Consider the following 27,360-nt stretch of genomic DNA (forward strand, 5'->3'; position numbering starts at 1 on the left):
GCCAATGTCTCAGAGCTGATCCGGAGTGACCACGTCTACTGGGGAGAAGATAATTCAGTGTCCATGCCTCTTCAAATACTTCAACTCTGCTGAGAATGCAGTTAGTGAAAAGTTCAGTCATTCTAACACCTGTTCACTCTACAATGGTCTCCCTGGAAATCCACAAGCACCTAAGGTTCTTAAAGATACACACAGGACTGGAAAGTTCAGCCAGGCATTGTAAATTCATGGTTTAAAGCACCTATCCTCCCTCTAGGGAAAGCTGGCACATGGAGGATGGAACACCACTGAACATTTCTGAACCAGCGATATTAAAATCTGTCTAATTTAGTATAGAAAATCCTAGGACAGAAACTTTGTCTTCTTCAATAACCCATAAGGTAGCATACAGGATATTGGTAATGATTACAGAGAGAGGTGACCGTACAAAAGGTGGAGCTTTGCTTAGAAATCCACAGAATTATCTGGACTTGGACTTTTATATTCTAATGATCTTCTTTAGTAAAGTGTAGCAAACGCTACTAATGGCCCTCTCTCTCTTACTATATTTGCAAAGTTTAAGCCACATAATTGTTTTGAAGACCAAGTAATAAGGGTAACTCCTATTCCAATTATCTGAGAAACTGGATCTCTTTGATACTTGCAAATGAATGTGCCGTACATATACAATGCATGCACTGCCATCCAACAATCATTAGACTGTTTTAAATAGTCGTACAAGTTCTTTGTGGCAGACACTATTTGAGACATGTGGACAACGGCCAGCAAATTGTGGCTGCCGCAAGTAATTAAAAAAAGGCAATTACCACATACCTGTGAACTATTACTGTCCCTGATTTACAAAATGGGAAACAGAGGCACAGAGAGAAAAAGTTTCCAAGTCAGACAAGATGAAGCAGATCAGAAAATTCAACTCGCAGTTGATCTTTCAAGTCACAGTTCAGTGTCTTAACTACAAGATTATTCATCGTCTCCTACACGTAATATACTGAAACATAAGAAAAACCTAAATCATTCAGTCATAGAATCATAGGCTCCCCAGAACTGATACCTGCGGGACCCCATTCGATATGCGCTTCCAGCTTAACTGTGAACCACTTATAGCTTCTCTCTGGGAACGGTTTTCCAACAAGTTATACACCCACCTTATAGTAGCTCCACCTAGGTTGTATTTCTGTAGTTTGTTTATGAGACGATCATAAAAGACAGTATCAAAAGCCTTACTAAAGTCAACATATGCCACATCTACCACTTCCCGCCTATCCACAAGGCTTCTTACTCTGTCAAAGAAAGCTGTTAGGTTGGTTTGACTTAACTTGTTCTTGACAAATCCATGCTGTTACTTATCACCTTATTATCTTCTAGGTGTTTGCAAACTGATTACTTAATTATTTGCGTCATTATCTTTCCGGGCACTGAAGTTAAGCTGACTGGTCTGTAATTCCCTGGGTTATCCTTATCTCCCCTTTTATAGATAGGGCAAATATAGTGCCATTTCCAGTCCTCTGGAATCTCTCCCGTCTTCCGTGACTTGAAGATAATCGCTAATGGCTAATGGTCATGTTACGTCCCCTTCTGTCTTTTTTTTTTTTTTTAAAGAAGTCATTGAGAGTTTGGGAAGTGAAAAAAAATGGAGGTTTGGGCATAATAGGAATTGTCAAAATAGGACCTTCATTGTAGGAAGGCTGTTGCTATAGGCTAATTTTCAAGCCGAACAATCTTGACTGTTTCCTTTAAATTAGGAAACAGACTACTCCAAGCAAAGCTGACTCAAATAACAGGGTGTTTTATACCAAATCAGATGGAGATCGGTTTAAGCAAAATCATCCAGGTTAAAAGTAAAAAAAAAATCATGAACGTAAACTGGCTGTCATTAACTTTCCTTTCGTAATAAGAACATTGAGGCTTTCAGTGTCTAGCCAGTAAGCGAAATTTGTTCCTGTCTTCTTTCTGTTAATGATTTATTTTAATCCATTTACAATAATCAATCAATCAATGAACATTAATGGCTCTAAAGAGTAAAACGTATATTACATATGGCAATCTTTGGCTAATGACACAGCTAACTCATTTTTATGTTTTTATTCAGTTTTAGAGCTGGGCAAAAATTTTCAAACAAATTGTTTGTTTGCCAAAAAATGCAGCTTCAGTCAACTTGAAACTATTTGTGAATTGGCCAAAATAGTTTCAGCTATTCACAAAACAGCTGGACGTGGAGGGGCTGCTACTGCTGCTGCTCCCACCCATCTTTATAGCCTTCAGCCAAATGATCTAAGCATCATGTGGGATGTGAGAGACCCAAGTTTGAATCTCTGCTCTAGAACAAACCCCAAAACGGACCTTTCTGTTTCACTGAAAAGTCCCCACAATTTCAGTTTTGGTTTGATTTTTTTGGCTCAGCTCTATTTAGTTATACAAATAAAATAAAATAAAATAAGCAACAACATCAAAGCTCTTTATGGCTCATTTCTGCAACTCTAACGTATGGAAGCATCGAATTCAGTGGTTGCAGAATCACATCCTTACTGAACTGCAAGGTCAGAAGGCTTCACCAATAATGTGGGAGTTATTAGTCTGAAAATCAGATAGTTAAGCCTAAAACCTTAATGTGCCTAACAGAGTCCCACTATTGCTGATTCTGGAACGTTAAACTGAGATTTAATTCTGCTGGTGTGACTGACTGTACAGCATCTCTACATGGTATCATCTTTCTTGCTGCTTTTACTCGCAAAATCTAATGTAACAAAGGGGACCATTATTAAAGCATACTAGCATGAAATAAAACAGACCGAAAACAGAAGAGATCTTGAGGGAATGTTGATCGCTGTTTTTATCCTTTATTTGTTTACTAACTAACAACTGGATATTTTAAAAGAAACTCAGCAGCAATGAATAATTTATGAAGATAATGGGACAAGTTTGTCACCTCTTTCACTCAAACTCCACATCCGTTCTCTCTCTTTCTTTCTCTTTCTCTCTCTCGCTCCATTCTGAACCAAACTCAATTAGGGCTGGGGTGACTATTGATTACATGGCCGGCTATCTCAACAGTTTTAATTGTATCCTTTAGTTTTCTGAAAATGAAATATCACTCTCTTTCCAGTTCTTACATTTACCACTAAATTTTATCTGGCTGGAGTGGCTAATAGCACATCACAACTTGCCCCCAGGAATACCTCCTATACTCAGAGCTGTGAGGAGTTAACACAGAACCCATGCAGCCATGTCTCACTACATGAGGATTCCCCATCCCAAGAAATCCCCAGCTGCCTGTGTAAGCCAGTTTCTGAAACATCACAAGATTGGCTTAAAAAGCATGAAAGTTTATTTGGTTTCTGAGTTTGAAGACTTCAGGGTGCATTCAGTTCATGTTTTCAGACTTTTCTCACATCTATGAGGAACGGAGATTTTTTTTTTTCCTGTTTAAATGAAAGCTGGGATTTTCTTGAAACCACTTGACTCCAGGAGCTGGAGCTTTAAGAAAAACACCAAATATGGCAAGAGTTGGCAACAATGATAAAGAACATACTGTATCTGATTCAAACCAGGATAGTCAATACCTAAAGCTGAGGAACCTCACTGCAATATTTATCCTCATCTCCAAACCAAGCAGACCAAAGTCACATGTCTACCACTTCCTGGGCCAGGATACAGGATAGTAAAACTACAGGATCGTACAGGATAGTAAGAGTACCAAATTCAATAGAAGGCCAACAGTGCTATTATACTGTCCCTGTAACAATGTGTTGTGACCCAGCAACATTGGATCTGTCTTGCAAACATTTTTAACACGATAAATAGTCTGACAGAAGAATGATATCATTACAGAATAAACATTATTAAGGCACAGTACAAAACCAATGCTTTTAATATAACCCTAAATAGTTTGTCCCAGCAGACATTGTAATATATTGCAGTCTTTTTACTGGATTTATTAAAAATATACAGTTCACCTTAATTCTTCTGTGTGCTGTATATTTATTTTCCATGACAACATCTTGCAGAGCTGCAGAAGAGCATGTCTATTTCAATGCTATCAATATCACTTTCTGTCTAAAGACCTGAAGTATAGTTAATGAGCAAGACACGTTGTTTGCTACAGTGTGGTGTTTTGTTTTTGCTGCTGTTGTATTACTGGACAGATCATCATGGCCTATGGCCTCTCAATTCCCTTCAGGGGGTGTTAGTTGAAATGTCAGCTTTAAAGCACAACTAGCAACGGTACTTGAAGGAGCAGCAAGAGAAAGGAGCATAATAGGCGACAAAGCTGACAACAAATATTAAGCCAAAAAAAATTTTTAAAGGACTTCTGTAAATGTTCAGCTAACAAACTTCCCGGGTCTGGAGACGACCAGGGTCACCAGCCAGAAAGCAGAGAAGTAGAACAAACGTGTTAATCAGCTAATGTTTATCTACTGAATCTGAAAGACTATAAGGCTTTGTCTGCACTGAAAAGTTTTGCACTTTAGCTATGCTGGCAATCTTCAATGCACTTGTCCTCCCAACACACCTGTGAGGTAGGAAGTGCTATTATCCCCATTTTACAGATGGCGAATTGCCTAGGGCAACATCCCCTCCTCTCCTGGTAGATACTGGCCCAACAGTGCTTTACTCCAGTTTGGGACGCAAAATAAACTATATTGGCACAGCACTTTTATACTGGTAAAACGACGTGTACATTAGGGCTTTTACCGCCATAGCTATATCAGCAAAAAAAAAATCTCACCCCTAACCATCATGGCTCTGCTGGTAAAAGTTTTAAGGGCAGACCAGGCCTAATGTACCACTTACACGGCACTTCCCATCTGCCAAATGCTTTATAGACATCAACTCACTAATCCTCACAACATCTATGGGAGCCAGGAAAGCAGCTTACAAATGGGGTAATTAAGGGGAGGAGGTTATATTACTTGCCCCTGGTCACAAAAAGAGTCGTTGCCAGAGGATAAATTAGAACTTGGGCATCCTTTATTGGCAAGCCTGTGCCAAAGCCCCACCTGTGTTTGTGACCTGACAAAGTTTTGGGGTGATACCCAGAACACTGTATTTCATTAAGCATAAACAGCCTGGTTTATTAGAAGCCCCCCTCAAGTCATTTAAAAGAAAACAAAATCTTGCATGGGTTGTGATTTCCTTTAAGAAATCTTACACGAGGAATTTCTTTTGGCACCAATCTAGCCCTTTCAGACAGATGTCTTCCAAGATTACATCTCTTCTTTCTCTGCCAGTTAAACACCAGACTGTGGCCCTGGAACAACAAGTGTGGCACCCAGGAGTTGCAGAGTCTAGCCCTACAGCCACGGATGCTTGAGCAGTTCTACAAGGGAACACACATACACGCCCAGCAAGGTGGCTGTTCTTTCCCAGGGACAGAGTTACACACTCCACCAAGCCCCACTGCCCTAAATGTATACAAATCAGGTAGCTATGGATTCACATACAGGAGAAAAGACTGGTCTTATGGTTGAGGCACTAGACTGGGACTCAGGGTCCAATCCTGGTGCTGCCACAGGCTCCCTGTATCACCGTGAGCAAGTAATTTAGTTTCTCTATGCCTCTGATCCCCATCAGTAAACAAGGAATAATTATGCCTTGCCTCCCACCCTTTGTCTGGCCTGTCTATTTAGACCAGGGGTTCCCAACCTATGGCCCGGGAGTTGCACACGGCCCACCAGAGCATTTTGTAAGGCCCACGCCCTATTTCAAGATTTTGTGGTCATATTTACATCATTTCAGTTTACACAACCTATCTAACTACACACGAAACAAGCTGAACTTAAAATATAAATCAATATAAGTGACTAAATCTTATTAAAATACGTTGAATCTGTTTGGCCCACACAAGGCTGCGCTTAGGTTTACGTGGCCCTCCTGTGTAATCAGGCTCGGCACCACTGATTCAGCTCATAAACCCCTCGGGGCAGTGTCTGTTTCCCAGTATGGTTTTGCATGGCTTAGCACAATGGGATCTCCAGTACTATTGCCATATGACCATAAATGAAAAGTACTCTGATCTGCACCCAAAAGTCATCTCCAGGATGCATGTTCTGCCGACAACACAGGAGACCATGCACAGCCTTTCTGAAAAGGTATTAATTAACGTGCCAGATCCTCAGCTGGTGTAAACTGGCCTGGCTCCACTGACTTTAATGGAAAGACTCTGATACACATTGGCTGAAGATTTGGCCCACAGGCTACACCCTTGAAATGAGTCTCTAAATTCCACCCCCCCCTGCTTTTCAAATGCATCCCATGTTCCATTATATGAAATCTCTAATTCTTAGGAGTGAGTAATTATATTGCCTGAAGATCTATTCAATATCTGCTCCTGGCCTGAAAATGTACTTCTGAAGTCACAATTATTCATTCAGAAGCTACTTCCTGCATCTACTGGGATGCTAAATTTATATCTGCTGGAACCTAGGCAAGAAATGATGTTCCATCAACAGAAACCTCCCACAAGGAGTTGCCAGCTCACTTATCCTTCTGTCACCGCCTGCATCACTCTTTCAATGTGGTAATCACTCTTTCAAGCCTGTTCCGCCTGCTCTGCCCCCGAGAGCTTACAATCTAAACTGATAACACAAACACTAGGCAGGGGGAAAGGAGAATAACATACAAAACCCTGTCTACTAAAAGCAGGCAGCCAGTCGCACCTGCTGAAGTTCCCAACCCCTCAAGAAAGATCAGTTAGTTAACACCTCCCCACCTTGTTTTTTCTTTAAGCTGCTCTCTTGTCCTGGGGAGAAGTGGTGAGTAACAAGCCCAGCCCACATTGATGAATCAGAGAAAGTGAATATAGAAGACATTCCTCTACAAAAAACCAAATGAGCCGGCTTCCTCTTAAGACAGAAAATGCAAAGCTGGAAAAAATCAGCCATCAGACACCAATGACAACTGTCACCTAAGTAAACAGCTGTCACCTCAAGCAGCAAATTAGAATTCTCCTCTGCATGGAATCCAGGCTGACACCTGCGGTCTGGAGAATATTGACAGAGCAGCAGAAGAGCAGAGGAGAACGTGAAAGCAACCTGTAATCTCAGTGTGCCATAGGTGTTAATTAACCCGGCAGCCAACCAAACTGCTGGTATTAAAATCCCCTTATCAAGGGAGTGCACATTTCAGCATTTCTGCAGGCACCATTACACTTGGCACAGAAGCAGCAGGCTAGTGTAAAAAGCACAGAGCACATTACTAATAATTAGCTGACAACCAGAACATCTGTTAGCACTAAAAAAATGTGTTATCTAAAGAAATACACATCTGAAAAAGTCAGCGGTGGCATTGATAAAGCAATAAAGGCAACTTTTGACAAATAAATATGAATGACTTCTAGTGAGAAATCTTCATAATCAAAGTGTGATCATTGTATTCAAGCCTTCAGGGGATAAAATTTCAAGTGAAGTTATTTGTGCCTAAAAAGGAAAGTTTGTTTCTACATACCTGTCCAGTCTCCCACTATTTTAAGATGGACCCCAAATGTTGCTTTGGTATCTGTCGGACACTGAAAAAATGAAATAAGTTAAGGAACATTTCTGAAAAATAATTAAATAAACTGAGATTTAAGCACAATTTTGAGACCAGATCCTTAGCTGGTGTAAATGAGAGTAGCTCCAGTGATTTACACCAGATGAGGAGCTGTCCTTTTATTATAAAGCAATTGCAACTTCAGTAAAATGCAGAAAGCCTAGAACAGACTGATTAAGGCTCCAAACATTCTTATCTCTCATCGTGATCACGGAACAGGCCTGGGATGTATCCAACTTGGATGTGATTTCGAATAGCTACTCCTCTAAGTTGTGCCCAGCTACAATGGCTCACAAGGGACTGTTATGGTAACTGAGGATCGCAGGAGAGCAGCAATGCTCAGTATTGCCAACCCCAAGCATTCAAAAATCACTAGCCAGGCCTCCAAATCACACATTGGGAGTTCTTTTTAGTTCCCTTCTGGCTTTTCAACCTTTAGGGTTCACATTTTCAAGCTTATCCTCACAACTGTGGGGGCTAAATATTTACTTTTTTTTTTTTTTTTTTTAATGAAAGCTGAGATTCTCTTGTATTCAAATGACTCCAGGTCAGACTTTAAGAAAAACACCAGATATCATGGGACGCACGATAAAATCAAAAGAGTAGGCAATACTCTACTTCAGCCATGCCCCTACTCTGGAGGCCGCACAGCTGCTTACACTGCCACCTGAAGAGTCCCCCCATACCAAGCTATTTAAGCTACCTGCACTCTCTTTGAACTGCCAAAGCAGCACAAAAGGGATGAAGCAGGACTGAGGATCTGGCCCTTCAAATCTGTCACTCCTTGCTAGCTAGAAAGAGTTGAGACTCATCAACAGGATGACTTGCAGGACTATGATGATTTTAAACACAAAGAAGAAATATCAGAGGGGGAGCCGTGTTAGTCTGGATCTGTAAAAGCAGCAAAGAGTCTTGTGGCACCTTATAGACTAACAGACGTTTGGGAGCATGAGCTTTCGTCAGATGCATCCAACGAAATGGGTATTTACCCACGAAAGCTCATGCTCCCAAACGTCTGTTAGTCTATAAGGTGCCACAAGACTCTTTGCTGCTTTTAAAGAAGAAATAAACAGCTATCCCTTTAGAAAAGAATATTCTTTTCCCTACTTAACAGCAACACTATCAGTTTCCTTTGAAGATACAGCAGCACAACTACACCCTAACACATTCCTTTTGAGCAATTAATGATGGATCCAAATATACTAACTTTCACGCAGACAAGAGCCAACAGAGAAAGCAAAGGATAAAGGACTCTTCTTTATCTTATTTTTCTAAGCTTTAGAGATATGTGTGGATCTGAGGGAAGGGTTGGAACCCAGAAACTCCTGAAGCCTTCCCCTAAACCTGACACTGACTGACTGTATGGACTTGGCAAAGTCACAACTTTTCTAGAGAGGAAGGATTATCCAGTAGAGTACTAGCATAGATCTTGGGAGACCTGTGTCCAAGTCCCTGCTCCACCACACCTTTAGAGTGTGATTCTGAAATCAGTTGCTGAAGTCCAGCAACAGAGTAGGGCTTTTCCAGTGTATTGCACCCAATGCAGCATGTATGATTACCTGCCCTTTAGGTGGGTGGCATATATGTGTGCATTCGGTGCAAGGAGCTTCTGGCCCTCAGAGACCGTGTACGGGCTTTGGAGACCAGAGTGGCTGAACTGGAGGAGCTAACGGACACAGAGAGGTACACAGATGAGACTTTCTGGGGTACAGTAGAATGGTCCCACCCCCAGTCTGACAGCCTCTGTGCTGTTGAGGAGGATGAAAGTCTCAGGGAAGGAGAACATCGAGCTGGAGCAGAGGGAAACGATCCCATAGTTGGGATCCTCCTTCCAGATGATGTTATGGTATCCTCTCGCACTGATGATATCTCTCTGGGGAAAGAAACTCCCAACTATTAGGAAGAGACAAGTATTAGTAATGGGCCATTCGATCATTAGAAACATAGATAGCTGGGTATGCAATGACCGGGAGAACCGCGTGGTGACTTGCCTGCCTGGTGCGAAGGTTGTGGACCTCTCAAGACATCTAGATAGGCTTATGTGTAGTGCTGGGGAGGAGCCGGTGGTCATGGTACATGTACATTGCATAGGGAAGGACAGGAGACAGGTCCTGGAGGCCAAATTTAGGCTGCTAGGTAAGGGATTGAAGTCCAGGACCTCCACGGAAGCATTCTCAGAAATGCTTCCTGTTCCACGCGCAGAGCCAATTAGAGAGGCAGAATTGAAGGGTCTCAGTGTGTGGATGAGACAATGGTGTAGGGAGGAGGGGTTTAGATTTATTAGGAACTAGGGAAACTTTTGGGAAAGGGGGAGCCTATGCAGCAAGGATGGGCTCCACCTAAACCAAAATGGAACCAGATTGTTGGCACTTAAAATTAAAAAGGTTGTAGAGCAGTTTTTAAACTAAGGGCTGGGGGAAAGCCAACAAGTGCGGAGGAGCATGTGGTTTGGACAGAGACATCCCTTAGGGGAGAATCTATTAATGGAGAGAGTCTCTATGTCCTACTAAGGAGGAGAGGATGGAAGATGATAAAATACTGGTAGGATCTGATGAGAAACAGTCAAATGAAAAAAAGTCTCATTCAATTACATCATGTAATGGCAAACAAGTAAAAAGTGACAAGTTTTTAAAGTGCTTATATATCAGTGCTAGGAGACTAAATAATAAGATGAGTGAACTACAGTGCCTCGTATTAAATGAAGATACTGATATAATAGGCATCACAGAAACTTGGTGGAATGAGGATAACCAATGGGACACAGTAATACCAGGGTATAAAAATATATCAGAAGGACAGAACAGGTCGTGCTGGTGCGGGAGTGGCACTATATGTGAAAGAAAGCATAGAATCAAATGAAGTAAAAATCTTAAATGAACCCAACTGTACCATAGAATCTCTATGGATAGTAATTCCATGCTGTAATAATAAAAATCAGCAGTAGGAATATATTACCGACCACCTGACCAGGATGGTGATAGTGACTGTGAAATACTCAGGGAGATTAGAGAGGCTATTAAAATAAAAAAACTCTATAATACTGGGGCATTTCACCTATCCCCATATTGACTGGGTACATGTCACCTCAGGACAGGATGCAGAGATAAAGTTTCCTGACACCGTACATGACTGCTTCTTGGAGCAGCTAGTCCTGGAACCCACAAAAGGAGAAGCAATTCTTGATTTAGTCCAGTGGCTCTCAAACCCTTTTACTAGTGACCCCTTTCACATAGCAAGTCTCTGAGTGTGACCCCCCCTTATAAATTAAAAACACTTTTTTATATATTAAACACCATTATAAATGCTGGAGGCAAAGCGAGGTTTGAGGTAGAGGTTGACAGCTCGCTACTCCCCCCATGTAATAACCTTGTGACCCCCTTAGGGGTCCCGACCCCCAGTTTGAGAACCCCTGATTTAGTCCTATGTGGAGCACAGGATCTGGTCCAAGAGGTGAACGTAGCTGGACCGCTTGGTAATAGTGACCATAATATAATTAAATGTAACATCCCGGTGGTGGGGAAAACACCACAGTAGGCCAACACTGTAGCATTTAATTTCAAAAAGGGGAACTACACAAAAGGTAATAATTGGAGATATACCAATCTCCTAGAACTGGAAGGGACCTCGAAAGGTCATCGAGTCCAGCCCCCGGCCTTCACTAGCAGGACCAATTTTTGCCCCAGATCCCTAAGTGGCCTCCTCAAGGATTGAACTCACAACCCTGGGTTTAGCAGGCCAATGCTGTTAGTTAAACAGAAACTAAAAGGTACAGTACCAAAAGTAAATCCCTGCAAGTTGCATGGAAATTTTTTAAAGACACCATAATAGAGGCTCAACTTAAACATATACTCAAATTTAAAAAAATAATAAAGAACAAAAAGTGGCACCGTGGCTAAACAATAAAGTAAAAGAAGCAGTGAGAGGCAAAAAGGCATTATTTAAAAGTGGAAGTTAAATCTTAGTGAGAAAAATAGAAAGGAGAATAAACTCTGGCAAATGAAGTGTAAAAATATAATTAGGAAGGCCAAAAAAGTATTTGAAAAACAGCTAGACAAAGATTCAAAAAGTAATATCAAACATTTTTTTAAATACATCAGAAGCAGGAATCCTGCTAAACAACCAGTGGGGCCACTGGACAATCGAGATGCTAAAGGAGCACTCAAAGATGATAAAACCATTGCAGAGAAACTAAATGAATTCTTTGCATCGGTCTTCACAGCTGAGAATGAAAGAGGGATTCCCAAACCCGAGCCATTCTTTTTAGGTGACAAATCTGAGGAACTGTCCCAGATTGACGTGTCATTAGAGGAGGTTTGGGAACAAATTGATAAATGAAACAGTAATAAGTCACCAGGACCAGATGGTGTTCACCCAAGGGTTCTGAAGGAACTTAAATGTGAAATTGCAGGACTACTAGCTGTAGTCTGTAACCTATCATTTAAATCTAGATAAATTCATGGAGGATAGGTCCATCAATAGCTATTAGCCAGGATGGGCAGGCATGGTGTCCCTAGCCTCTGTTTGCCAGAAGCTGGGAATGAGCGACAGGGGCTGGATCACTTGATGATAACCTGTTCTGTTCATTCCCTCTGGGGCACCTGTCATTGGCCACTATCAGAAGATAGGATACTGGGCTAGACGGATTTTTGGTCTGACCCAATATGGCCGTTCTTATGTTTTTATGACATTAGGAGCCTAAATATCTCAATCTCTGTGCCTCTGTGCCTCATCTATAAAATGGGGTAATAGCACTGTCCTACCTCACACAGGAGTGTTTTAAGGATAAGTACATTACATACTATGTGGTGCTCAGATACTACAGCAGGGATCGTCAACCTTTGTCACGCAGCCCACCAGGGTAAGCCCCTTGGCGGGCTGGCTCGCTTTGTTTACCAGCCGCGTCCGCAGGTTCGGCCAATCGCCTCTCCCACTGGCCGCGGTTCGCCGCTCCAGGCCAATGGGGGGTGCGAGAAGCGGTGCAGGCCAAAGGATGTGCTGGCCGCCACTTCCCGCAGCCCCCATTGGCCTGGGATGGTGAACTGCAGCCAGTGGGAGCAGCGATCGACTGAACCTGTGGATGCGGCAGGTAAAAAACTGGCCGGGCCCACCAGGGGGCTTACCCTGGCAGGCCCTGGGCCAAAGGTTGCCAATACTTTTACTACAGTATTGGGAGTACCTGAGATAGATCTCTGCACCTCTGCTGTCCCATCCATGGAATGGGAACAATAATACCTTCCAACATCTCAAGGCTGTCACAGGGATAAATTAAATTAATATCTGTGAAGCATTTTAGAGATGAAAAATGTCATTAGAGCCGGGAGAGTCTTTCAAAATAATAGAATCATAGAACTGGAAGGGACCTCGAGAGGTCATCTAACCCAGACCCCCACACTCATAAGAACATAAGAACGGCCGTACCGAATCAGACCAAAGGTCCATCTAGCCCAGTATCTGTCTACCGACAGTGGCCAATGCCAGGTGCCCCAGAGAGAGTGAACCTAACAGGCAATGATCAAGTGATCTCTCTCCTGCCATCCATCTCCACCCTCTGACAAACAGAGGCTAGGGACACCATCCTTACCCACCCTGGCTAATAGCCATTAATGGACTTAACCTCCATGAATTTATCTAGTTCTCTTTTAAACCCTGTTATAGTCCTAGCCTTCACAACATCCTCAGGCAAGGAGTTCCACAAGTTGACTGTGCGCTGCATGAAGAAGAATTTCCTTTTATTTGTTTTAAACCTGCTGCCCATTCATTTCATTTGGTGACCCCTAGTTCTTGTATTATGGGAATAAGTAAATAACTTTTCCTTATCCACTTTCTCCACATCACTCATGATTTTATATACCTCTATCATATCCCCCCTTAGTCTCCTCTTTTCCAAGCTGAAGAGTCCTAGCCTCTTTAATCTTTCCTCATATGGGACCCTCTCCAAACCCCTAATCATTTTAGTTGCCCTTTTCTGAACCTTTTCTAGTGCCAGTATATCTTTTTTGAGGTGAGGAGACCACATCTGTACACAGTATTCGAGATGTGGGTGTACCATGGATTTATATAAGGGCAATAATATATTCTCAGTCTTATTCTCTATCCCTTTTTTAATGATTCCTAACATCCTGTTTGCTTTTTTGACCGCCTCTGCACACTGCGTGGACATCTTCAGAGAACTGTCCACGATGACTCCAAGATCTTTTTCCTGATTACCTGTAGCGAAATTAGCCCCCTTTTGATACTCTTCTCCGAACACGTGTGAACAAAGACACTGTGTATGTTGCTTCTCCCTAGCCAGATGGGTTTGTTCGTGCAACGGGAACGGGTAAGAGGAGTCACAGTGTTACTCAGAGCGCACTTTACGATTGCCTCAACTCCCATCTCCCAGCAAAGTCAAGCACCCAGTCAGGAGGGGCAAATGGGCTTGGGGGGGGGGGGGGTATAAAACACTAAAAGATCAAAGAAATGCCCGTAGCACAACCTCACTCCTTACCCCTCCCATGGGGTGCAATAGAGGTGGGACAAAGAGCCACAATATAAAAGCAAGGGGAGATCAATCACTTGTCAGAGTCACTTCTCATAGAGGAATTGTGTTGTTACATTCTTTGTGTCCTGGTGACCTCGTGTGCCGATCTCCTTTTGGAGAAAAGTTTTGTTATTTTGCACAGGACAGGCCCAGGAGCGGGGACTGCATCCATGTACCAAACACCCAGACCAGGTGACAAACACCCTTAAGACCAGGCAGCCGTCCCTGTTAAAACCATCTCCCTTCTTCAGCCCAGTGACAGCCTGAATCGTCCCGTATCCCAGCAGAGACTGGAATCAGCCACATACCCCTCTGTAGGTAGCGGGAACGAACACAAATGTTAACTTCAAAAGGGGCTGAGGTTAGTCATTCTGGTCATTTATCTTTGTTTCCCTTCTCTGGGGGGAGAGGTGGGGTTGGTGACACCTCCCTCTGGGATGTAGCACCTCCATCCCCAGTCACTGTGGGAACCTGTCTGTGCTCAGAGCTGGCAAGTTGCTGCCTGTCCACCCATCCTGCTCATTAGCGATGCAGGAATGAATCATTTTCCTAGTACATGTAGCACCTGGGAGAGAGGCTTTTGCCAGATGCATTGGTGGTATAGTGGTAAGCATAGCTGCCTTCCAAGCAGTTGACCCGGGTTCGATTCCCGGCCAATGCAGAGATGTGTTTTTGCCCTGTCCGGAATTGGTTTAATGTCAGACTAAAGGACTAAGTATTATCTAGACCATCCCTGACATGTGTTTGTCCAACCTGCTCTTAAAAATCCCCAATGATGGAGATTCCACAACCTCCCTAGGCAATTTATTCCAGTGCTTAAAATGAAGGACAGAAGAATATCTGGTTCAATTTTAATTTATTTGAGGATTTAGGGGGTTGCTTTTTGTTTGTTTGTTTTTTAAACAAACCCCAAATTCAGGTCACAGTTTTATTAAGGTTTGTGATCTTGACACCATTTGGGGTATCAGAAGGAAACCATGCAAAACAGAACTGCTCCTTATGCTTTCCTCCCCAAACTAGCAGAACTCAGAGCACGAAGTCAGATGAAGTAAAATCAAAAGAAAGTCTTCACATATCCCTGCAAACTGCAACTATGAAGTTCTGAGTAGCATCGCACCTTCTTTTCTATCCAATCCTGTTCACAGTCTTATACTGTACTCATCACCATCGAATCTGAACCCCTTTGTAAAAAAGAGACTTTGCTCAGACATCAAAATTCCAAAAAGATGTATGAAACCCCTGAAAAGAACTACACAGTTTAAAAATGAGTGATATATTAGTATATGTTGTTAGCTATGTTAACATTCAAATAGTGCTAGAATGCAGGCGTAAACAAACAAACAAACACTCACCCACTTGCCACTGATGCGCATGTTTGCCTGGCCAATACTGGCCAGACAGCCTATGGACTGCAATCACTAGCACAGAATAATGGGGCCACTTTATCCATGCAAAGGTCAAGTTTGCAGCTAGCCTGCTCCTATTGCAGCTTTTCTGAAGCTCACATGGAGCATGCCGCACCCTTGCCCATCTGTTTGCCAGCAGGTCTCCAGTACAACCCCAATGCAGAGCTTAAGTCTTGAGGTGGGTTTTGTGCCAGATCTCTGCTCGGTGGATAAATTTCTCTACCCAGGAAGATGGAATGATTTGCTCAATCCAGAAGTCTGGAATTCCAGTTCAGCACCTTTTCTACAAGACAAGTTTGTGCCCGGCGCCCACTGGAGGTACCACCTTACAGTCCGGCTGCCCCCGAATCTCATGCCCAGCGCCCGCAGGAGGTGCCAGTTGCCCTCCTGCAGCCCGACCATCACAAAGCATGGTTTTATAGAGAAATGCAGAAGTGCCAAACTAGATTAAAACAAAACAAACAAAAAACATTTAATGAATATTTAAGAAAGATGAATTTTCACTTTTAACTGAGGGGCCACAGACGAGAAGCAACCCCCACCCCAACCCTGCCCAGTCACTGTTAATGCCCAATGTGAAAAAAAGACTATCCTTCCTCTCCTATTAAAACCTCCCCGCATCCAGTGTTAATGGCAAAACTCCCCTCGACTCAGGTGGGTGCAGGTTCAAGCCCATTGTCCTTTACATGACTTATGTGAATAATTCCCTTCTGCAGTACTCTGAACAATAACCCCATAACATCAGGATTTATTTCTTCTCACATTTTAGGAAGTATATGCTGACACCACAGGCCTAAGGGTCCCTTGGAGGGCTCTAGAAAACCTTATTGTGCTATTAAATCTTCATAGAGGAAACAAACCCATCATGTAGGATATATAGAGCCTAGTTTTTAAAGCCCCAGTCATATTTTTATTCCATAAATAGCACATTCACATGTTCTGTTCCTCTGAGATCAGCTAAACTTGAGAGCCCTGGCATTTCCCAGACTGCCAGACCAGCGAGTGCTTGGGTGGACATTAGAGACTGATGTTCATCATCAGAAGCAAGCTACACACAGACCAGGACCCACCAACTCAAAGCAGCACCAGACTCTGCCAGAACAACAGATGCAAAACCTGCCGACATCTCTCCACTACTGCAATAATCAACACCCTCCCACAACAACCCACCTTTCGAGATCAATGGGTACTACACAGGGCTATCGCAGCTTCTGGTGTACCTCATCCAGGACACAAAATTCCCCAATAACAATTATGTGGGTGAAACCAGACAATCACTGCGCTCTCAAATGAACTCAGACACAAATACGATAAAAGACAAAAACACCACATCATCCATGGGCAAAGGCTTTTTATAAAACAATCACCCCATATCTGACCACTGAGAGTATGCCTAGACAGGGATAAAAAACAACAACATAAAAAACCTCGCGGCTCACCCGAAGCTCGGGTTCTCAGCCTGAAAAATTACTGTGTAGACATTCGGCCTCGGGCTGGAGCCCAAACATCTACTTAGCAATTTCTAGCACCAAGCCCAAGTCAGCTGACTCAAGCCAGCCACAGCCATCCCGTCATTCACAAGTGTAGGCATGAAAATATGCAAGCCTTGGCATGTCTAAATAACACATGCCATTGACAGGTCTCTGCACACAATTACAGTAAATGCACACATGCCTAAAAATCTGAAATTTAAGCCTAAACTCTTTGGCATCTCTGGTCTCCAAAACAGAGTACCTCTTACCCGTGATTGAGGAAAACAACTCTATCCAGGACAATATTTAAGCATATGCTTAAACTGACATGTGATTAAGTTGTACTGAAGTCAAAGGGACTTAAGAACATTCTTAAAGTTAAGCACAAGTTTATGTGCTTTCCTGAATTGGGACCCTAAAAAGTATGTGTATGACCTTTAGCCAAACTACAAGTGTCTGAGTGACTTCAGGAATGCATGATGTGCTTTTTGCAGCTCTAGTCAAAGACAATAAAACTTTTTCTCCAAGATCCCTAGAAGATAACTTAGCTACTACAAAATTTGTTAGGATTTTCCACTCCTAGGACATACAAGTTGTTTTAAGAACACTATTTTAGTCTTTCTAAAAAGATGTATTCACTAGATTACCAAATTGAGAAGGTAGGGTTATTTCCTAACTATATTCTAGGACTGTTACAGCAAAAGAAGACCTTGGACAATGTTAAATGGAATATTTCTGTACAAGAGAGCTGTGAATGAACCTTGTTTGATGTGCCAACCTGATTAAAATGCTAGGGAAATTATGCAAATTTACTGTTGCAAATAAACTGTCTGTGATTACATGAAGCTATGCTCATCTTATTCTGTCCTCAAACCAAACATGCATATCTCAAAAAAGGGGAATATTTGACATGTTATAAGATCTTCCAGCAATTTTTGCTAAAATGTTCATCTGCAGGCATTCAGCCATCCTCCAAAGACTATGGGACAGACCCTCAATAGGTGTCAATTGGAACAGTTCTATTGACTTTGATGGAGCTGTGCTGATTTACATCCCCTGAGAACATGGCCCTATGTTCTCAGAGATAAAAGTCTTCTGTATCTGAAATAGTAGATTTCCTGCTAAGAGGTTTAATGATGAGTGAGATGTAGAATGTGCCCTCCCACACACACCCTTTTTGTTTGTTTTGCATTCTGCCATTTGTAACACTGGATTTAACATCCTATAACTGGATCAAATGTATGGAATATAATTTATTCTTCACCCTTTGCTGGGAAAAAACCTACTGTTTCTGAGCTTTCATAGATGCATGTTTAATAGGGAGTTGTCTGCCTATATGTGATTTTCAGCTAACTCCGTGATACAAATGCAAAATCTAGCACTCAGGGGACATCATGTGGATTTGTGCATCATCTGGAAGACTCTGTCTTCATAAACCAGCATATGGATTAGCACTCATCTGTAGATGTCATTTATTTCAATCAGCAATAGAAAGTATATGGATCATATTCTTAATTTAACTAATCCAAGTTTAATTTATTACTAGTACTAATACGTACTAGAAATATACTTGATTTTATTTAGTAGCATCAAAAAATTCTGGATCAGATTCTCTAGTGCAAAGAAAGTGTAAAATGCTACTAAATCCGAGTGGTAAGTGTTTACACCCACTTTACACCAATGTAAGTGACTACACAAGGTACAGAGCAATGGAGAATCTGGTCCCATATGCGTGAGAGCACAACAGACAGGAAATAAAAACAGATAGGTCTGGTAAATTATATAACCTACAGCATTTAGGGTCCTCAGGGACACTGCTGGTACCCATTCCCAGCCTAGAATTCTCCCTACAACCAGGGGCATGTTCAGTAGATGGCCCTTGCCTACAAATTTGCTCTCTGTGGTGGTTCACTATGGATTTGGTAGCCTTTGGCATACGTTTCTGGCTATACTATTACTGTGGAGGAGTCACTGGCTGGGGGATGCACCAGACAGCACTGTAGAAAGTTCATCATCATCACAGGGGGAACAGAGGTTCAGAGATGTAGAGGTCACATGACAGGACAGTAGCAGAGCCTGGAGTAGAGCCCCGGTCTCCTAAGTTCCAGTCCAGAGCTTTACTCACTAAGCCAAACAATACCTCCAGTTTGAGAGAAATCTTGTTCCTGGATTACCTCAGATAATTCAGCTTGTCACTAGGGATAGCAACGGAGGGAAGAGGGAAAGAATCCTCTTTCGACTGTGGCACAGTACATAGGATCAACATCAGCCTAAGGCACGCAGTGGTTTCCACAATCCTAGTACTTCCTGCAAAAGTGAGGAGCTAGACAATCTGGATCTCAGACCTCTCCAATCCACCCACTCTCAATGGCTACGCAAGAATCCCTTGCTGAGCTGGCACCAATGCAAGGCATGTGCCTCCAATGGAGAGCCCCCCCCCCCCTGCATTCTGTCCCCCTCGTGAAATGGAACTGCTTGGAATCTACTGCCCAGGGGCCCTCTGCGCAGGCAGAAGTGGGAACAGGACTAGTCGTTTATTGGCAATGACAGCTATGATGTGTGCTATGGCTGGCAGAGAATGAAAAGGAGCCCTGTCCTCATTTCGACAGCTAAAAGGAAGATCATGGCAGAGCTGAATTCACACAAATGAACAAGCAGAGAGAAAGTCCTTCTAAGAGGCTATTTCACTTTGGGAAAGAGACGCAATATGATTCTAAACTGGAATTTGGAGACATCCTGGCAGGCACTGTAAACACCATGTGCTCCTGTAGCTGGTTCATTGTCATGGTGATTGCCTCCAAGGATAAAACTGCTCTGTTCCAAACCTTTGCTGTATTGTCCAAATTTGTGACCTGGAAACGGTCAGATCAGTTATGCAACTCAGACAGAAAAGCACTTAAGAGTTAATGTATATGAGAAAATGACACAACTAAACCCAACTGAGCTAGATTTTCTTTCCCTCGTGGGGAAGGTGGGGGTGGATTTTCAACTTTGCCAATCAGCTGCAAAAAGAATTTGGGCTTCAAAAGTTCAGTGAGCCACAGTTTGTCTGGTTTTCACAGAAAACTGATCTAAATATTCCCCAAACAATTTATCCTGAGATTATAAAACGATGGGGAAGAATGATGACAAATACAGGCATGCTATAGAAATAATACAGCCAATACAGAACAGCTAGTCTTAGGTTTGGAAAGTGAACCATGTTAAATCAGGCTACCCCCGTTTTAACTAATGAATCACACAGTTTAAAAGACAGATGTCAGAAAAAGGTGCTTGTAAGGTTGTTGGGGGTTTTTTAGACATGTTTATGTCTGAAAGAATGAGCTGTATGGGAAGAGTCTTCAAGGTGGCTCCATATATTTCTATTGTGGGCTACTTTGCAAATTTGGCTTTGTTTAAACTCTCCATATTGGAAACTTGGCCTTATGAGTGACTTAATTTAACTGAGAAGTGTCTGCAGACATTATAATTTGGTTGTAGAGGGGACAACTCTAATCACAGAACATGATGTTGCAACAGGGGTGTCTGAATAAACAAGTGAGACCTATAGTCTTAAAATCTAACATCTGAGGCAGCCAGAGAACTCACAGCAGGGCTGCCTCCCTTAGAGCTCTGTGTAGCTCAAAAGCTTGTCTCTCACCAACAAAAGGTGGTCCAGTAAAAGATATTACCTCACTCACCTTGTCTCTCCCTTAAGAAACAACATGCCTCAAAGAGTTTTCACTTTCCATTCCCTTGTCCTTTTTCTGACCCCAAACACCTGTAACCCAGCTAGGGAAGGAAAACGCCTTGCAGTAAAGCCACAGAAGGTGACTAAATTCTATATTTTAAGTCCAGAAGGGACCAGTATGACCACAGACTCGTAGGACTGGAAGGGGCCTCAAGAAGTCTTCTAGTCCAGTCCCCTGCACTCAAGGCAGGACTAAGGAACCGTTTTTAATAAAAACAAAATACAAACAATAAACAAAATAAATCACACTAAACAAGATACGGTCTAAACACGTGTCAAGCTATAGTGTAGTGGCTAGCGTCGATAGCCTCCACAGCTACTTTCTGAGCCCCGTATAGCCCAGTCCCCCTCCCGTCCCCTTAGTTCCCGCATGCTTCCGCGCTGAAATTGAATTGTCTGCAATGTCGCTGATGCTGGTGTGTGGGTGGTTCCCTTTCGGTGGGTCGCCTGTCCCAGCTTTGAAAGATCTTTCAGCTTGGCATTTCATGCTTTGCCAGCCTTTTTGCTGGCGTTTGCCTGGCATGCCTGCACTTGATGGTGTGCAGAGCCTGATGTTGTAGCGCAGACTATGCCACATAGCAGCGCTTTCACACTAGATGCAGCATGCTTTTGCAGAGCAGTGCTTTTGTAGCATACCATATTGTATAAATTGGTACCCCAAATTGTACATACCATTGTACCATAACATGTACCATTTATTAATGTAAGTTGCCTTTTGTTAGCTCCTGTTGCTGCTGCTTCCATTGCCCCTGGCTGCTCTTAGCCCTGGCTAGCAAAAAAAAAAGCTGAGTCAATCTCTAAAAGTCCCTCCTCCCCCATCTAAAAATAGAATCAGTCCTGAGAAGAATGAGAGCAGAAGTACTAGCAGCAGCAGCTGTGGCCAGAGAGAGAGAGAGAGCTCAGCTGCCAGTATTCATGCACCAGCCTGCAATCCCCTCCTGGCTTCCTCTGTTCTTCCCCAGCCTTCCCACCTGTGGCCCCTCTGTTCTTCCTCAGCCTTCCTGTGCTATGAAGTAAATTTCCCCAAAAATGTGACAGTGTTGTGAGTAAATAAGTGAAGTAAGATAAGAGACTTGTGAGTGAGTGATAGTCCAGACAGAGGTAGCCTCCAGAGGTCCAGACAGAGCCCAGAGGAGGTCCCAGCATGTAGGGAATCTTTCTGATCTCCTTCTGGGGCCTTGCTTCTTGGGGGGCTGGTGGGGCTGATGGAGGATGATGGTTGCTATGCCCCGATGATGCACCATCTGATAGTAAAACACCATACCAGGCCATCTACCACTACCGATTGACCCTCGCCAGGCACCATAGTCCTAGTTTTGCACAGATGCAGCATTTGCCATGCCCCATGCCACGAGTGACAGATACAGTGCATTTTGGATACACAGCCACCAGCCAAGGGCCAGATAGGATCAGCCATGTTGTGCTGCACCATCGTTGCCTATGAGCATGCAGCCATCGCGAGCATCTCTGTCATTCAGGGTGAGATGTAACATGTTCAATTTAAAAGAGGGGTGGGGAGGATTGTTTTTTCTTGGGGGGCCCTGGACCACCCTGGGGACTGTTTTTGCCCCTGACCCTGACCCACCGAGGACATGCTTTAGCAGGAGAGCAGAGAAGCTTCAGGAGCCTGCAAGGGATGAGTCCAGGGAACAGTCCATGAGCTTGAGTCCCCCAGTTTGGCTTTGATTTTGATTCTTTTTGGTTCGCCGAGCGCGTTGGCAGGCCCTGCTGAGTCCTCTGTCTGGAGATTTAAAACTCTTTTTAAAATGATTTTTCTGTTTTTTTCTTCTGATAGAACAGATTTAGAGAACATTGCTAGCCCCTTACAGCGATCCGCATCGTGCGGCGCGCTTTCTTTTTTTATTTTTTTTTTGCATCACACACCCACATCATCGATCCCAGCACGGCGCGCAACACAGGAAATATTAAAAAAGTTCGGGGTTTTTTTTGTCTACCCCTGGCCTGCATCCCGAAGTTCAGATTGTCCAGAGCGGTCACTGGTGCACTGTGATACCCCGGCGAGGAGCCAATACCGTCGATCGGCCACACTAACTCCTAATCCGATATGGTAATGGTGATACACTAGCATTACTCCTAGAGGAGGAGAGGAGGAGAAAACGGTTTTAAAGAGCCATTAAAATCGATATATGCCCCTAGTGTGTGTGGACGGTTGCGTGTTGTCGTTTACGCTCCTAAAACCAGTTTAAACGCGTAGTGTAGACCAGGCTTAAGTATCGTCATCTTCTTACCTCCTGTATAACACAGGTCACAGAACCTCACTCCATCATACCTGCATCAAGTTCATATCTTCTGTTTGTGCTTTTAAAAAAACATCTAATCTTGATTTAAGACTTTAAATAATGAAGACTTCACCATATCCTTGTGTAATTCTTGAATTTGTCCAACTTTTTGTTTTTTTGTTTTCTCTGAAGGCAAATGCCAATGTACAACAGTTGTAGTTGGAAATGTCAACAGGCCAACACTTTCAAAGTAGTCTCTTATTCTAAATGCCTCAATTTTTCAGCTGCCGAACGTTAGTCACCCAGAGACCAATCTTCAGAGGTGCTAAGTATCCAAAACTCCAACAAAGGTCAACGAGTGCTCAGCATCTCTGATTTTGGGTGCCTCGGTCTTTGCCACCCTAGGCTGAGACATCCAGCGGATGATTTTCAGAGGCCACTTTGGGAAATTTTGACCACATTCAATAAATAATAACTAACAGTATCTTCACTTTTGTGGTAAGTAAAGGATGAACAGGCTATGCTCCACAAAGTTTTACTGCTACCGATTTACCACTAAGATATATTTCTATTGTCCAGATCAGTGTTTCTCAACTTTATTCAAGGTTAAATATTTTCACAACCTCTTTCCCCTTACATGTACTATAAAAGTAAGAGTACAAGAAGCATTAATTATCATATAATTTATCTCTGTGTGTGTTTCAAGAGGTTGGCAAATAATACTTGATCTTAAATGTAAAGATGTGTGGGGAATGAGGGAGCGAGATTTTCTTTGCTTTAGATTGTAATAAAATTTTAAATGACCTCCACCCTCCCAATTGTATTTTGTGACAAAAACCCTCCAGTTCAGAAACACTGGTTAAAACTATGTCTGGCACTTAAATGAATTTGGGCCCAGCTCTCCTGTTCCAGTCCAGATGTACCCTAGTTTGGTGCAATGAGGAAGGCAGGGCTGACCCTGGGAGTTTTATGAGACAGTCCAAAAGGAAGAGGGGATCCAGAATCCAGAAGGGCTGGGGCTGTGTGATGTTTCTAGAGAAGTAGAAAGAGCTCAAAAGAAGAGCAGGATTGGGCAGAGAGATTCAGAGAAGGGATGCCCCTGAAAGATGCCGTGGTGGGAGTTTGCTGGTTGAGCAGAGGAGCCAGATCAGGCTGGTGAAAGCAGAAGCCAGGGATGCAGTCAGCTGGTATGTGTCTGCAAGCAAACCAAATCAAGTAATTGCTTAGCAATTGTTCTGGGTAAGAAAAGAAATAGACCACTTTTTTTTTTTTTTTTAAATAGATTGAACCTGGAATAAAGGTTGTTAAAAGGAGGAAAGTCAGCAATGGGTCTTTTTTGCACTTGAGAACAAATGCCCTTATTTACCACAAGCCAGTTGGTCTCATCACTTAATAAGGCTAATGCAGCACCTTACAAGAGCCTTTGCCTTCATACACATCTGCAACATCTGATTCAAAGGCTGCCACAACATAAGCCATTTGATAAGTTAGGAACACAACCAACTAAGTGAAGAGATCCTTTTCCGGCACAGGAATATGGATGTGAGGAAGTGACGAGGGCCCACGGTACAAGAGGGAATGGGCCATCTGTCTGGCGGTGCTGTGTCTGACAGGTTCGGAATCTGAATGTAGTGTCCCTAAAATTCAGGTGCTGGATGAAAGATGTATAGTAAGCAAGGATGCCTGAGTAATAGGAGATATCTTCTCCCTCCTGCAGTTGCAAATCATGCTGCATCCACAAATTTCCAGGCTTAGACAGCAAGGACTGGGAATTGGAACCCAAGTTTCTGTGTATTATGTAAAAGGCCAATACTAGATTCCGAAGCTGCCCCAAGTCAGCTGCCATTATTCAATTCTCTCCTATGCCCGGTCATCACTAAGTAGCCATGGCAGCATAACAACACACATTGTATATCCTTTCTTACATTTTCCCCTATAAAAACTGCAGCATCACTGAGTCTTGAAAAGATTTTCTTCTATCCTGCCATGGCTACTGCAGCCTCCTCTTCTCTGAGGTCTTCAAACCACAATTTGAGGACTTCAATAACTCAGACATAGGTTAGGGGTTTGTTACAGGAGTGGGTGGGTGAGATTCTGTGGCCTGCACTGTGCAGGAGGTCAGACTAGATGATCATAATGGTCCCTTCTGACCTTAAAGTCTATGAGTCACCTACAAACTTCCCTAGGGCAGAGAACCACAGCCAGAGAGGGCTGGAGAGGGCTGGAAGCTGAGAGTAGCAGAGGGAGATGCCTGCTGACTGTCAGAATGGAAGAGCTGAAGCCAGAGGGCCAGAGAGAGCTGAAGGCTGGTGAATGATGGAGGGATGAGCCTGCTGATGTCTCCAGGTGACTGCTAGAACAAAACATAGGAGTAAAATAGGGTGGAAAACCACCCTAGCTAGAGGACTGGGGTGAGGCATGATGAAACACGCGGGAGCTGTACCCGAGAGGTGAGACATGGTAAGAGACGCTGGAGCTGTAGTCAAGAGTTGGATTGTGGTGAGAGTCGCGGAAGCTTAACTGGTGTATTGATGACTGTCAGGACTTGAAAAATTGAATGTACTGTTTGAATGATGCTGAGGAATTCTGAATTAGAGGGTTGTGAGACTGTTGCAATAAATTAACCCCATAAAGAGCTATTTATATTCAGACAGTTTGTGTGGAGTTACTGGGGATTCTGGAAGAGGGAAACTGAGGCAGGGGCTGCTTTCAGGGACTCCTTAAGGACACAGAGGGGTGCCCTGGAAGCAGCCACCTGTTGCACGCTGGCCTGGATAAGGAGGGTGAGCAGTATGCCAAAAGCATCTTCCTATGCATGCATTTTTGCCTCTACACAGGGGTCATGCACAACAGCAGTCCCTGAGCACAAGAACTATCTGCTGGTGCTTTCTGTGATGCTAGCCACCCCAAAGGGAGTGGGAAGGATACCACAGTGATGGAAGCAATATCAGACACTGAATAGAACAGACGGGGAAAGGAGGATGGCTGGCTCTGCTCATAGCGGTGCACCGAATGGGATTCCCCTGAGAGCCCAGGGAGCTCCCTTGTGGTTCCACCACTCCACACTGCCTCCAATTCCAGCCACTGCCTGGCAGAGACCAGCAGATCCAAGATCAGCTGTGTAACTGGACCCTTTCCATGCCTTTCAGCCACGTTAAAAAAGTTTGTAGCAACCAGAAGTGGAACTGGTTAGAAAAACACCCAATGAAGAGATAAATGCAACTACAAATTTGACTAAAAATTTGGAGAGGAACTCTCAGAAGGCCAAAAGAAGCAAATTGTGGAGCTACAGAGTGCTGTCTCAGGACACAATACCATTATGGAACCAGAATTAAAATATTTATGGACTGCATTACCAAGCAAACTGAAACAAATGATTTTGCTAGACTGTCTCCCCTCCAAACCTTCCATCCTCCCTACTCCAAGTGCATGGCTTACCAATACTTTTGAACGGCAGTTGAATGAGGAACCTACTCAATTCAACTCTGCCAAAAGGAGCAGTCAGAATGGCCATGTCTCCTCCCAACCTCAGAGGTGTCAGAGTCAGGTGTGAAACTGTGTCCTTGCACAATGAAACACCGAAAGTAGCAAGAGACAGAGTGAAATCAGAGTTCAATGCTCAACATTCATTTTTTTTCCAGATTGTGAACCAGAGTGTGGCTGGTCAATGAGTGGATGTCCAAGGAGGCAGAGGAGGTGAGCGTAAGGAAACACCCACCCACAGAGTCTGGTACAAGCACAGTCTCTGCACTTTTAGTGTAGGGACTACTTCCTGCTGACACCTCCTAGAGCACAAGCCATCCCAAAAGGGGCCAGAGTAGAGGCCGGTCACAGAGTTTAAGCACAGAAGGGTCTATTAGATCATCCGGTCTGACCTCCTGGATATCACGGACCACCAACACCATCCAGCACCCGCACACTAAACTCAGGTCCATGGCAGTTTTGTGAAGTCCATGATGCCTCTTGCTGAAGGGTGATGCAGGGGGCAGTCTTCTCTTTTACCCCATGCGGTAGTGAACTGGGGGAGGAGCTTTGGCTGGGGTGATGCAGCTTTGCACCAACCCAATATGGAGCATCAATTAATTGCCATTATCTGGCCCTATCTTTCTAAGCTGACCAAAATGTGGAAGAGTTTTATTCCAGTTAAAACACACCTCCACACTCCCAACTTCATTAGCTAGCCATTTCTCCGGCTCTCCTTTATCCTGCAAAGCTCAAAAGTCCAGATCTTAAAATCAGCCTAAATACCTGTGAAGACTGGGGCCAGAATGTGTATGCTGAGCATACATACACCTCTACCCTGCTATAACGCGACCCAATATAACATGGGTTTGCATATAGCGCGGTAGCAGCAGGGCTTTAAAGGGTCCGGGGCTCTGGCTGCTGCGGGGAGCCCCGGGCCCTTTAAATCCCACTGGAGCCCTGCCGCCGCTACCACGGGGCTGCAGCAGTGGGGCTCACCGGC

General features: G+C 43.5%; 1 protein-coding gene and 1 non-coding gene across 7 annotated transcripts in view; one reads left to right on the plus strand and one right to left on the minus strand.

Moving 5' to 3' along the window:
- The window catches only part of NOX4 (NADPH oxidase 4), a 176,389-nt gene that overhangs the window by 87,676 nt on the left and 61,353 nt on the right, over window positions 1–27,360 (minus strand). For all 6 annotated transcript variants that reach the window (XM_039519640.1, XM_039519638.1, XM_039519639.1 and 3 more), the window contains exon 12: window positions 7,444–7,504. In XM_039519640.1, coding sequence (XP_039375574.1) covers window positions 7,444–7,504 — 61 coding nt within the window. The remainder of the gene's footprint in view (window positions 1–7,443; window positions 7,505–27,360) is intronic.
- TRNAG-UCC lies at window positions 14,637–14,708 on the plus strand. The gene has a single exon. It is a non-coding gene; the product is annotated as a tRNA-Gly (tRNA).

This window comes from Mauremys reevesii, linkage group 1 (genome assembly GCF_016161935.1).
Source record: "Mauremys reevesii isolate NIE-2019 linkage group 1, ASM1616193v1, whole genome shotgun sequence".
Classification (NCBI taxonomy): domain Eukaryota; kingdom Metazoa; phylum Chordata; order Testudines; family Geoemydidae; genus Mauremys; species Mauremys reevesii.